This window comes from Sinocyclocheilus grahami, unplaced genomic scaffold, assembly GCF_001515645.1.
Source record: "Sinocyclocheilus grahami isolate Dianchi unplaced genomic scaffold, SAMN03320097.WGS_v1.1 scaffold313.1, whole genome shotgun sequence".
NCBI lineage: Eukaryota > Metazoa > Chordata > Actinopteri > Cypriniformes > Cyprinidae > Sinocyclocheilus > Sinocyclocheilus grahami.
The window spans coordinates 2,049,658-2,063,867 of NW_015505492.1; the positions used below are offsets into that span (position 1 = coordinate 2,049,658).

General features: G+C 35.3%; 1 protein-coding gene across 1 annotated transcript in view; it reads right to left on the reverse strand.

Moving 5' to 3' along the window:
* The window catches only part of LOC107601802 (heparan-alpha-glucosaminide N-acetyltransferase), a 28,754-nt gene extending 14,808 nt beyond the window's left edge, over positions 1 to 13,946 (reverse strand). The window contains exons 1-10 of the mRNA XM_016294094.1: positions 13,874 to 13,946; positions 13,683 to 13,777; positions 13,269 to 13,390; positions 12,051 to 12,169; positions 9,386 to 9,455; positions 8,744 to 8,810; positions 7,822 to 7,901; positions 3,856 to 3,932; positions 2,870 to 2,900; positions 2,227 to 2,387 (exon numbers count right to left, since the gene is read on the reverse strand). Coding sequence (XP_016149580.1) covers positions 2,227 to 2,387; positions 2,870 to 2,900; positions 3,856 to 3,932; positions 7,822 to 7,901; positions 8,744 to 8,810; positions 9,386 to 9,455; positions 12,051 to 12,169; positions 13,269 to 13,390; positions 13,683 to 13,777; positions 13,874 to 13,946 — 895 coding nt within the window. The remainder of the gene's footprint in view (positions 1 to 2,226; positions 2,388 to 2,869; positions 2,901 to 3,855; positions 3,933 to 7,821; positions 7,902 to 8,743; positions 8,811 to 9,385; positions 9,456 to 12,050; positions 12,170 to 13,268; positions 13,391 to 13,682; positions 13,778 to 13,873) is intronic.
* Positions 13,947 to 14,210: the final 264 nt, after the last annotated feature.

Sequence of the window (14,210 nt, forward strand, 5' to 3'; positions counted from 1 at the left end):
CTATATATATATATATATATATATATATATATATATATATATAAATAGGTGTAATTGCATTAAAACGTAGAACTACTACTGGGAATATACAGCAACCAGTAGCAAGAAATATAAAATACATTTTAGATAAGAATTTTACTGCACATCTAAGGTCTGAACACTTCTAGGTGTTGTGCTGTTTTTCACTGAAGAGCAGATTAATGTCCATAACACAGTCTAATGATGATTATGCTGACACAGGCCCAGGCTGAGGTGAGAAGTCTTTCACTGCAGGACTCTAGAGGTGTGATCTACCCTGCCGGAGACTAATAATGCTTATCTGAGGAGATGCTGGCTGGGGAGGGTGATGGGAGCGAGCGATATAGAGCGAGAGATTGATGGTAATCTGCACATTAGTTAATTGAAAACCTCTTTGTGGCACGTACCAAGGGCCACAAGAAACAATATAATACTGATCATTGATCCAACAAATCAAATAAAAAGCGGAAATACTCCACCTCTGTGCACGAAGACAGGAAGTGGTTCGGTGACTAATGGTATCTGTCAATTAAATCCCATATGCACACACTTTCTAGAGCAAATCCGCTGTGCAATTTATCAATCAAAGAATTGACAGTCAGTAATTTAGCAAAAAGATTAGTTTACAATCAACATTGTAATGCTTTAAAAATGTTTACCTGTGTTCACTGTAGCTCAGTGTGAGTTAAATTATGAAAGGAGAAACAGTAGGGTAATTATTATGTAGAAGTGGGACTGTTTTGGTAGATTTGCAATGATAAAAGCATTAATGCATTGTGTTTCTAAGATTAACATTCTTCAAGTTCCAAGGATGATAATGGTTTCAGTGGCCAAGTAGAGACAGACCGACTAAAATCCTCACTGGTGCCATGTTTAAATAGAGCATTTAGTCAAATGATTTTCAATGAATTGTAATATATTTTGTTGCATTTGAATGCAGGTATGTTGGGGGAAAATGTTTTCTGAGTGATTCACAGGCTGAGGTATCAGATATGGAGAGAGTAAATTTTGCAGTTTAGGGCAAAAGCTGTAATTACATTACATGAAGTTCCATAAAATCCGCTGTGCAGCTGGCATGATGAAACCCTATCTGTGATAATTGACCATTAACGCCAGGCTTGTTTTTGCTCTGTGCACCTCTGTTCAACGGCTCCAGATATGATTGCCACTGGATCACTGGAAAGTATCACAATATTTTTATTAACTTAGTTACACATCCATCCTGCCAGACAGCTAAACTGCTTTGTCTAATGTATGAGCAATGCTCTGCACTGACCTGTCAGACGACTCTCCCTGCCCTCCTCGCTTTACCCTGACAGTCTTAATGTGCTGCTGTGAGACCCTCAAATAGACATTTTGGCTTTCATTCTCTCATCATTAACAGAAGCTAATGGACTTCATTTTCAAAATGAGGATATGGTGACTTGAAAATGTAACGCTTTCGTATTACTTCAGAAAAAGTTCACAGTCTTTGTTAATAAGGGGGCAGATTGAAGGGTGCATGTCACTGTTTGTCTGGTATCAGTCACCACCAGCCAGAATAGAACAACTATAATGAGTCTTCTAGCTATCTATTGTACCATGATAAATTAAATCCAATGCAATGCAAGCAGAAGCATCATTCCAATTCAAATACAAAATAAAGGTGCTTCACGATGCCACAGAAGAACCTTTATGTCTAAATGGTTCCATAAAAAACCTTTAACATCTGAAGAACCTTTCTGTTTCACAAAAGGTTCTTTGTGGTGAAAGAAGGTTCTCCAGATTATAAAAAGGTAAGACAGAGATGGTTCTTTAAAGAACCTTTGACTAAACGGTTCTTTGTGGAACCAAAAATGGTTCTTCCATGGCATTGCTGTGAAGAACCTTTTGAAGCACCTTTATTTTTAAGAGTGTAGAGGAGGCATGTGCATCATTCATCATTCTGTGGACTGTCAATGCAACTAAATTATTATTGTCACTGAAAATTAATCCCCTTTATTTCTTAAAAAAACTAAAAACAGCTAGACTTGACTCTCCCGTCTTACATTTACAGAAAAAAGGGAAACATTTTTTAAAAAACCTGTAACTAAAAGGCCACCAAGTGGGCCAGCACCACCACTGCTGTCCTTCATAAATATTTTTATATTCATATGATTTTTTTTTTAAATAAAAGTTAATATATGACTGTTGTAGAAACGGACTGGAAAATATGTATAGCCTACTCACAATATCCATCTCTTGGGCTGTAGTTCATGAAGCAGAAACCGATGAGCATCAGGACAATGGTTCTCCATGTAATCTTGCGAAGGAGCTGTAGCCATGGAACACCTTTCCTATGCATCGAGGTGAATGCTAGCACTACAGAAGTACCTATGATGAACACAAACCTTACCAAAGAATTAAAGATAGTATTATTGTACATAACATACTGTGCATCACTACATATGTATGCTTTTGCGATATATTTGCATTGGTTAATGCTAGATCTTTAGCAATTCTGATTTTAGTATGACAAATGAGGGGTAGATTGTGTACGTATATGGCTTTTTTCCATAACAAACAAATCCACAATTTAAGGTGGTTACTGCATTGCTGGGTCTCTATTCATAGAGGAATCTGCATTCATTTAATCATGAATTAAAGTAGTCTCTGGGTATTACAAGCTTTATGGATACTCTCAGAGAAAGAAAGATGAATTGGCATAGGCAAAGCATTTTAAACGGTGGTGGGTTGGAAAAGCCTTAAATCTGAAAGGTTCTGAAGGCAGATCCAAACTGTTGGACTGAAGTCCCACTCTTTTCCATATTAATCTCAAAAATGGAAAGTAATCATTCTCCATCGATTCATTAAGTACATGCTGGCAGCTCACCAAGGCATCACAAGATCAGCTACTGTGAGACCTGTAACGTACATGGAAAAAGACATTCACACACATGAAAACACACACACATCTGGTGCATGTCTGTCTAGAGTTGCTGGAAAGTTGGCCATTTGATTGACACGCAGGAAATGCATTATCTTATTTCTGAATGACTGACAAATGATTAGTTTTATCCTCATAATCACATTTAATTGTAAACTAATGCTGTCACTCAGAGTGTAGAAACTGATGATAAAAGATGGTGTGCCTTTAAAAACATTGTTTTCTCATTATTTTTCGATTTTCAGACAGCAAATGATTTATAAATGCTCCTACAGTCATGACAGAGGAGGCATCACAGTAATATGAAAATCCATCTGCTTTCCCTTATGATCAATACAATTCTGCTGATATGATGAAGAGGCCATTATGAGCCTTAAATTGAGTTCATCTGTGAATACTCCAGGAGATGTGCTTCGTAATAGACCCCCATTAAAATTTAAAATGCAACCCCTTCTCATCTGCGTCCTTTGAGCATGTTCATCCAAAAGTTATACTGTAGATGTGAAGTATAAAATGCATGTTGAATTAAAGTGTCTCTTTGATAAAGCAGCACTTTAAATGTAAGTATCTGATATCGGTACATTTTGTCTTTGGTAGGCCGTGAAGATTTATGAGGCATCATTTTAGCTTTCATTTCTTATCGGATGTACTTAATTAGTGGTATTTATTTAAAAATGGCTAAATAATAAGTGTAAGTGTATATTGCTAACTTGGTTCAAGCCAAAAACAAAAAACAAAACAAAAAAAACAACAAGAGCTGAAAATATTAAATGTTTAAATGAAACATTCAGAAGCCAACTTATTTTAGTTGACAAATTAAAAGAAAATGAGTGAATGATTCATCAGTTGCAATATGGAGCCCTGTATAGAGTAACAATTAGAGAGATCATCCCAGATCAACATATATGTAACCAATCAGCAAAATAACTCACCATTCCAAGGTGCATGTTGGAAAAACCAGTAACCACCTCCACCGGAGTTCACAAATATCATAACCGTCAGAGAGAATCTGTAAACAAAATGCCACAAAAAATGTAATCAGAATATGGAGTATTTAAAAAAAAAAATACATTATCTAAAAATAATATTAAGCAAATATTAAGACTATTAATGATTAATATTGTTAACAAGCAGAATTTCAGAATTTCAACAAAGATTTTGACAAAAGATTTTTTTTCAATTCATTTCTTTCTTTTTTCCATTTGATCAAATGAGATTCAAAATACAGTTTATCCAACATACAACATACATTAACATTCAAACGTTTGGGGTTAGTAAGATACTGTTTTAAAGAAATTAATACATTCATTCAGCAAGGTAATTGATCAAAAGTGACAATAAAGACAGTTATTGTTTTTACAAAAATGTACATTATCTATATAATATATAAAATATATTATCTATATAAAGTATATTATCTATATTAATATTTATTTGTTAATAGTTATTTAGATTGTAGTAATATTTTACTGTATTTTTTTATCAAATAAAATAGCTTTGATGAGCATAAGAGATGTCTTTCATTGTACCAACCCCAACATTTTGAACAGTTAAAAAATTATAAATTAGCTTTGCAATATCCTTTGGTACCTCAACTGTCACTTGTACATTTAAGGTAAACTGTATCAGTATTATGGATCATAAGGCCAGAAGGTGTGGCATTTGTTTTATATATCAGAGACGAAATGCTGTGTAAGGTAATGCAACCTAAGCATTATGAATCACTCAGGAAATGAACGGTTGTCCTCTGAATCGCCTCACCCAGAAGTGCTGACTAAAGCCCTCTGCTGTAATTTATTGTAGATGTGTAACTTGGTGCAAGGAAGCCAAGCTGCAACTTACTGTGCATGATGGAACACTACATTGAATTAGCAACAGCAGGAGATGCTTTTCTTTTTGCATGTCAGAATATGCATGTTTGCACTATACAACATAAATATGCCCGTGGACATGAAATAGATTTTTGTGATCAGACCCTGAGACAACACCTCAGCTATTAAACTGACAACACTCGAATCGTGGCGTTGAAATTTTCTCTTTGGTTTCTCTGTATAAGAACATACTGAGAAAGTAAAGCACTGCATGGACCTTCAGATGAACTTCATTCTATCTAACCGATCTAAATTTTTCCTCACCAAATTCAATTAGGAGATCAGAACAGAGACCATTACTGCTCCTTTTAGGCCTAACCTGCTGATACAAGATTTTAATCACATGCCATCCTCTAAAGAGCACTATTAAAGTAAGCATGTCTTTGTCTTTCTTCTCTCTCTCTCTCTTTTACACACATACTCTTTCTCACACACACTTTGCATCCATTAGTATCCATAGTACCGATGACAAAGGTTAAGTCATTTTCAAGATGAGACTATGGCACAATGTTTGCAATATAGCATGTTATAGCCAATCATTTTAATTAAAAACCCCTCAGTGTTTGGGAGGCTTTCACTCTCTTAAAAAAACCTTTTATTGCTTTAAGCTTTCTTTGTCTTTCTGTCATAACCTGTAAGTTATCAAAAAAACCGCAACAGACACTATAACAATGTTGTGTCTTTGTGTTGCCTCTTATTAACCACTGTTGTTAACAAGTACAAAATGTATTTTGGCAGTTACTCCCAGTGTATATTTATCATTGTCATTTTATCCCAGAGCTTTGTAATTCCTGAGTGGGCACATTTGTAATTTATACATACTGCAGTTTTCACTTTAAAAGCCTGAGATTTCAAATAAAACTAGTACAGGTAACACTTGAAATAAGGAGTTAAATAACATGACTTGCAATGGGAGTACAATCTGAAAATGATTTACATTCAAATTAAACTACGTAGCTGATGCTAATCATTTGTGATTTCTAATGTATATAAACACATTTGTGATTTATATAAACAGCAGTTTCCACTGTAACAAGCTTGAGATATCAAATAAAACGAGTGCAGGTCAAATTTAAATACTTATATATGTTAAACTATTAAAATCAAGGAGTTGAATAACATGGCTTGCGATTGGAGTATGATTAACATTCAAATTAAATTACATAGTTAAATTTAAAGTTGTTCCAAACCTGTATGAGTTTCTTTTTTCTGTTAAACATAAAAGAAGATATTTTGAAGAATGTAGGGAACCAAAAGATGATGGTCCCCATTGACTTTCACAGTATGTAAAAATCAATGAGAAAGTCAATGGGGACCACATTCTTCAAAATACCTTCTTTTGTGTTAAGCAGAAAAAAGAAATGTATACAGGTTTGGAACAACTTGAAGGTGAGTAAATAATGACAGAACTTTCCCTCCAGTCGCCAAGAACAAAACGAAAGAGTTGCACGTTAGCAAACTGACTTGATTCCTGCTTAGAAATGTACAGGGTATATTTAACTAAATGAGCACATTTTGAAGTACATTTGCTGTTATCGTAACTTATCATCACAAAACCACCAGCGTCAATTTGTAATCACAAATATGAGGAAACTGGCTGCAGGCTTTTGGCTGGCGAGATTAAAAACCAAATCCTTTTAAAAAAATTAAAATGCAAATAAAGTCTACAGTTATACTATATATCATGTTGATGGCAACTGATGAATTGAGGGCGCTATTGTTCAGCTCTGAGAAAAACCATAGCCGCAACAATTTCACCAGGGCGGTGGGGAGATGACAGATGCTTCTGTCTTCAGTGAAAAGTTTTGACTCGTTGCTGGACAGGCCATATTTCATGTTATACAGCAAGGGAGTTGCAACACTACAGGCTTTCTCTAGGTTGATATGCTCACAAAGAGCCAAAGACATCCACTGACAATATTAAGTTCCATGTATAGCCAAATCAGGGATCCCATGTGTATTTTGTACTGTTGATTTTATTTTGGACCCGCAATAGCAGCAAAGCTCTTGTGAAATATCATGCATTTGTTGCAGAATCCAATATTACCTCGGCATCATGAATCAACGGACCTGACAAGCCAGCTGTGATGTCATCCATTGAGTCTATATGAATGAGATGATGTCTATATCATATTCAAATTCAGCACTCTAGTGCCAGATTACAGAATACTTAGGCTGAAATGAAGGAAACGTTGAAGCAAAGAACCAAAGTCTCCAGCCACACTGATAAAACCATTAGACTTAACAAGGAAATGGACTGTTTCATATCCAAGAGTAAAAGCAGGTATAGACTGAGTGGAACATCGGTTTTTATCAGCACTGCGGTTTACAAGGAATATGATTACGAATGTGAAAGGATCATTTATGAATTGCATTAAAAGTTTCACATAAAGAGGCTGGAACAAAACGTATGGCAATTCTAAGAACCATAAAAGCTTGGTTATTCTAACTGTCGTTGATAGTACAAATTGCCACTGGTAATTGCTATCTGAAAAGCACTTTTGCAACACACATGGATTATCCATTACACAAATCTTGATATGGGAAGTCATATCCACTCCAGCTCCAGATCTACAGCCTGCTGAATATGTTCTGATATGTTGATATGGTATTACTACATCAATTACTGGGAAGTGAGAGGTCAAAGCCGTAGCAGCTTCCTGTTTCGGCCGGGTGAGGCGTGCTTCTGCGTTTGCCCCCGAGCCAATATCAAGCCCTGCTGGGCTTCCCGATTAAATCACATCACCCTTGCTCAACAGCAATCCACTGTTCCCCAGCACAGAGGCAAAATATATTAGAGATGATGCCTAGAGCGACCTCTGTAAACAATGGCTCGAGTGAGTGTATGTCCAGCCTGTGACCCCTTCTCTTTAGTCCCACAATGCATTCTATGAGCGAATGCGGCTGTCAAGCCAATGACAATTGATAGGTATTAATAGGTTCATAGAATTTAGAGAGTTCAACATGTCCAAAATTAAGTCACCATTTTAGGCCAAATAACTGAAAAGTAATTTTTTTGGCACATACCCTCGAAATGTGTCCAGTGACTTCAGCCTTGATGACTTTGATTTGCTTTTGTCCACAGAATGTTCATTATTCGCCTCATCCTAAAAAACAAAAATAATCAATTCAGTATGTCATTGAATAAAGGTCAGTTCTAAGATGGGCCTTCATATCTACTATGATTTTTTAAAATATATTCTTCATTAGCTTTGAAACATAGGAGTGACATATTTGCATGAACAAAATTGAAGCTATATACACACACACACACACACACACACACACATATTAATTAATTTAATAAATAAAAAAATATTTTAAATATTAAATTTAAATATTACTGGTACATATACACACACAAATATATATATGAACATATATATATATACATACACATCAAATTTATATCATAAAGTATTTGCAGTTTTAGCATTTGACACTGTTTTGTCAAGAAAAGTATTGATTATGGTTTGTCAAATGAGCATACTATAAATAAATTCATGTTCAAAATCAGTCTTTGCTTTGGCCATGTTTGTGGAGCATGAGCAGCCTAGTACAGTACATGTTTGGGAAGCATGAATAGTTTCTCTCATTTCCAAAGAAATATGTTCCCATTCACCATATGGTCTTGTGATGGCAGTAAGATCCATCACAAAGGAATTAGCATTACCCTCTTCCTGCTCTGGCTCTCCACACAACTGGATGGAAGGCCGCAGACAAAGCTAATCAAACTTTCAGACCAGGAAAATCAAACAAGATCTCAGAAAATTAAACTATATCTGCTACAAGGCTCCTTGCATATCTCTATCAGCCGTTTGCTTTTTAGATGTGATCATCCCGGAAATTGCAGATTACAGTTGCTATGAACTAAGCATAAACAACTGCACAGTGTATGATGCATAACATCTGTTCCTATTGTTTCATGTATGAACCGTTTTGCCCTCACCAGTTCTATGGAGTTTTGAGATCCACGACGGCAGATACGTTTTTTTAGCCTCTGTGTACAGCTGCATCTGTAGTGGTATAAAACAATATTTTATTTTGAAATCAACTTTTTTTTTTTTTAATTACGTTTATATACTGTTCAAAAGTTTGAAAGAAGTCTCTTATGCTAACCAAGGCTGCATTTATTCAAACTAAATATACAGTAAAAGCAGTAATATTATGAAATAATAATGCAATTTAAAACATCTGATTTATTTTTTAATGTATTTTAAAATTTAAATTATTGTTGTGATGTCAAAACTGAATTTTCAGTAGCCATTACTTCAGACTTTAGCGTCACATTATCCTTCGGAAATCATTCTAATATACTGCTTTGATGCTCAAGAAACATTTCTTATTGTTATTAATGTTAAACTGTTTTTTTTTTTTTCAGGATTTTTTGGCGAATAGAAAGTTCAATAAAATTTAAAATATAAATCTTTTGCAACATTATAAACATCCTGGCTGTCACTTTTGATCAATTTAATGCATCCTTGCTGAATAAAAGTATTCATCTTAAAAGTAAAAAAATTCAAAGTAAAAATAAATCTTACCCCAAACTTTTGAACAGCAGTGTAATTGGAAAAACAAGTAATATTATTACCTGAGTATATAAGGCAAAGAGGCCCAGAATACAGTGATAGAAGCCAGAATCAAGAATGCCGCCAACAGCGCTGAGGAATCAATATCAAATAAATAAGAGCAATGGTTATACAAAATTTTACTGCGTCTTGTTTTTGGGGGTTATTTCAAGATGAACTTTTTTTTGTTTATCAATAAGGATTATGTGAATGCCTCTTGAAGACAGCATTTAGTCAGTTACAGTAATTAAAAAGTAAGGGTAACAAACATGCTCAGTTTCTATGATTTTCTCAGCCTTTGCTCTGAACTGCCTCTGTCACCCATGCTGTGCCACGAGAGAGCTCTCAAGAATCCAGCAGTGTCCTTTTATGTAATCTGAAACCAGTCTATAGGCGTACAATCAATCTATGAAACCCTAGCCTTGGGTCTCCAATACTGAGGCAATATTTTCACAGTGCATGATGGAATGGATCATATCGGCTGTCAGAGACCGTCCTCCATGATACTGACTGCTTAAGGGAAGGTGTAAAACAGGAAGCAAAAATGCATCATATTCCAAATATTTGGAAGCTGTACATACATCTTTATTGAGTTTGTGTATACTGCAAGATCAAACTAAAAATCAGACTGGAGTGAGATCAGGAGCATTTGATATACTTTTTCCATAAAACTAAATTGAGTTCAACATTGTTACATAATGCTTACATAAGGCCTAAATTGGAAGCCCACCGTTTATCATCTTTTATAATCAAAACATGGACGAAAACCCTCACACAGAATATCATGGCTAATCAAATGGACATGTTGCACCCAGTGATCTCAAGCCACTACTTTTCAATGGGACAGTGGAGACATTTTGCGGAAAAACAAACACAGAAAGGACCATTTGATCAAAGTGTGAATACACTTGATGACACAAGGGGAAACAGTGAAGTTGTGATGATACTATAGTGATGACTGAGTGCAGGAGCCTGGACAAACTGGCCCTGAGATAAATAAACACTGGGTGCACATCCAACACTGTGCCTACTTAAGAGTACCTTTAAGTATGTCATGTTTGTCGTGCTTCAAATGTCCTATAACTTAGGCAAGAGAAACTAATTGGTTGCTATAGTGAGAAAACGAGTAAAAAAATATACCAACATTCTAAAATGGGGTGTTCAAACTGGGGTCCATCATTTTGCATTACGTGTATATATATACAGTATATATATAAATATATATACCCTAAATAAATTAGTTAACCTAAATAAAATAATGCATTTTATTACAACATTTTTTTTTTTTATTCAGTTTAATATTATTAGATTGTTGTCTTTATCTGTAAAATCAAGTTGAAAATAAGAGATTACAAATGTTTTTAATTTATTGACAGTTTTAACAGTGTAGAAAAATCTGCACATAGTTTTGTGAGGTACAAAACATTTTAGGGCTTACAAAGTTAGTTTAATAATTCAAATACATTTAACACAATTTTTAAATAAAATTTGACAGTACATTAATCGCAATTTTTAATCAGTACAGTAAGGAAAAAAACTAATTTCTCATTCTAGGAACGTACAGTGTGCTTTAGCACAATAAAAGCTAATTATTTAATTTTAGAGGCATGCCATCTAAATAATATCACACATTTTACGTACACAGTAAAATCGGTCTGTATACCTGAAAATATATAAATCCCTTTTTATTTTAAAAAGCGGTAATAATTGTTGGGGGTCCATGGCATTAAAATGTTTGAAAACTCTTACTGTAATCAAAAGCTACCAATTGCTTCCTTTGAAAACAAGCTTTGAGGACAATTGCTGTCATGTGTTTATTTGTAGTGAAAGGTAATACAGTTAATGCTGATGATCACTGTCTAATTATACTCAATCCTCAGTAAATTATTTTACGCTTATTTCACAGTAAATTATGTAACACTAATTGCTTAAGTTGAAAATCTGCAACACTCAAAGTTACTCTAATTTGCGAATTTCAGTCCAAATGTTAGAGTTTAAGGTTAAGCAGACCAATTACTGTATGTTTAATTTACTGCTTGTAGTCATCACAGACCCAAGACTGAGGTCAGAGTTTCTATTTTTCAGTCCAAGACAGCCTTAAAATATCAGTCTGGAAAATAAAACTCTGGGTAGTGCAATTCAAATGAAAACAGTCTGTTTTTTTTTATTTCCCGCTGTCCCCTCATCAGGTCTTCTTAACATTTGCTGATCACTAGCACCATCACTTACATTGTGAGAGCCCTTTGGAGCTGGAGTGTAATCACCAGTCAGTCCGCCTAATGGAAGCTCATCTTATAGCCGGGAGTTTAGTCACACTGGCCATATATCTGACAGATAATGGCTACTTGCCCTCAAAAGTCTGATCTACAACATAATCTGCACTATTGCAAAGTAGACGGCGCATTATGGAGTGTGGTGCTTTCAAAACCCCATTATGCTTTAATCCTTCACGCTCCTCTAATGTATTTCCCACAATGCTCCCCTCCCAGGGCATCTTCCAAAACAAACATGGCAGAAAAGCTTTTCTTTGAGCTGTTTTTTCAAGAAACGAGCAGTTTAGCGGATCAATACAGTTTCATCTGACTCCTGGGATATGAGAGAGGTGCTTTCCTTCTGAACTTTGGAACTCAATATGTGTCTTTTTGATGACTTATTTAATGTTTTTAATTACACAACATGCATACTTACGCAGGTATGCGTTATTCGGACTCCTATCCACAGTGAGAGAACAGGTTACACCATTCAGCAATCCAGACTGCCTCATCCAGAGAGAATAATGGCCAGCTTCCTCAAATGTCTGACTCAGACTAGGGAGGAGAAATAATGTCATCAACATGTAATAAAACACTGATCCATCGTTATAGTCGTGATGATGGTTATTGCATTTTTAATGTTTTGTTTAAAAAGCTGTCCTCTTTTTAAACATTATTTACAATTTCTGTTACACATCATCACCAACATTTTCAGATTTATGAATTTGTTGTTTTCTTGTTAACCATAAATTGTTTGCTGACTGATGTAACTGTTTAACTAAAGTAGTCCAAAAATCAACTTTCACCTTATATTTACAAAAACCAAGTTGGTTTATATAGTTCATCACCAACATTTTGTATTTTATGATTGTATTGTAGATATAAATGCCTCTTTGAAGCAGCATGGAGTTGAAAATAACAAAACAAAGACATAGAAAAGGCTGAAGGAGGCCATCTGGAGGGCAACAGGGAGAACTGCATTTTTTGAACCCATTTCACCTTTTTCATCCCCCAAAATGTGCACTATAAGCCTTTATTGATCGACCTGGGAATGACATAGTGTCCGGCACGTTCTTTGGGAGAGAAAGTAAATCGATAATGGCTCGGTCTGGAAAGTGACCTCTGTATCGATCTTAAAGAAGCCCAGGACTAGACCCCAGCCGTACGGTGGGAGAGATACTGTGACTTGTCTTATGAAATCAGACACTCCCGACAACCTATTTGAAAACGGCCCAAACCTTGATGACTGTTTGAGGCCCAGGTTGTTTGTAAGTATTGCTACGGTTTCCTCCTTCCAACATCCCAGCTGGGGTTTGTGAGAGGCCCCCGAGCTGGGATGTTTTAATGGTCTTTATCATCATTATTCCAGTGTCAACTTGTTAACCCCAAAATGCAGTGCGATCAATGCACAGTGAGGTATTCTCCAAAGGGCAGCACTAAAGCCAGGTCACATTCAAACACATGGTCATAAATAGTCTCAGTGACTGCAAATGCAATTGGCTGCTATTAGGGCTATATATCTAGCCTATGTAAGGTCCTTCCGTACCTGATTTATAAACAGGGTTATTGAAAAGGCTTCATTTAAAAAGGATCATTATTTAGTATGATGTTAGTTAATGTAGCAAGTTGAGGTGTAGTTCAAGGTGATTCTTACCTGCACAGAGTGCCGTTTCCATCCACAGGTGTGATTTTTATAGTCAGTGTGAATTGTGTGCTCACTACCACAGAAATATTGCTCTGCCCATTCCCAACTGTGGCAAGGGGCTGATAAAGACACTGTCAAAGAGGTAGATTGCTGTCATTTAATAGTATTTCTTTAATATTCATCTAACATAGGCCTACATACACCATTTTTGACCATTCAAGCAGGCATACAGGTTTGTTACACATATTACATAGAAATTTTATATTATTATTTAATATTATTATATTATTAGATATTAAATAAAGGTTCATACTGCTCACAAAACATTTAACCACTTAACCTGCATATATTTTCTCTCTCTTTTTTTTAGAGGGTTGGGGGGATGAAAAGCCACTATCAAGACAAAAAAAAATGTTGAAATACCTTATAACAATAATCTGAGGTGTAGTAAACACTAACGATGTACGGAAGTTCGCTATGGAATATTAGCAATGCCTTATCCATGTTCAGCTTGTAAACTAAAAAAAGGACAGAGATTGCAGTATGCTATGAATACAGTGAATATGCTCATTCTTACTTATTTAAAAAACTTGAATATCATACCCATGACTTACCTTTATGATGTCTCTCACACAGCCCTGCTGAGAGAAGAGTGAAAAAAGGGAAAATGATATTGATTGTCTTCATTGTTAATCCCAAATCTGCTGTTTTTCTTTTTCTTCTTTTTGAGCATATGAAAATAAAGAGCGCTCAAAGATCACTGTACTGTACATGTGATTACATGTGATCTTTGAGATGTGTTGGACAATTTTATTACCAGAAAACAACAAAAGATTGACCAACGAAGATAGGAAGGATAATTGACTAGGGAGTAGCACGTGCTGCTAGGTAAAAAGAATAAAAAACACAGCTAAAAAAACAGCATATAAGTATGAGGATGATACTTCCTAT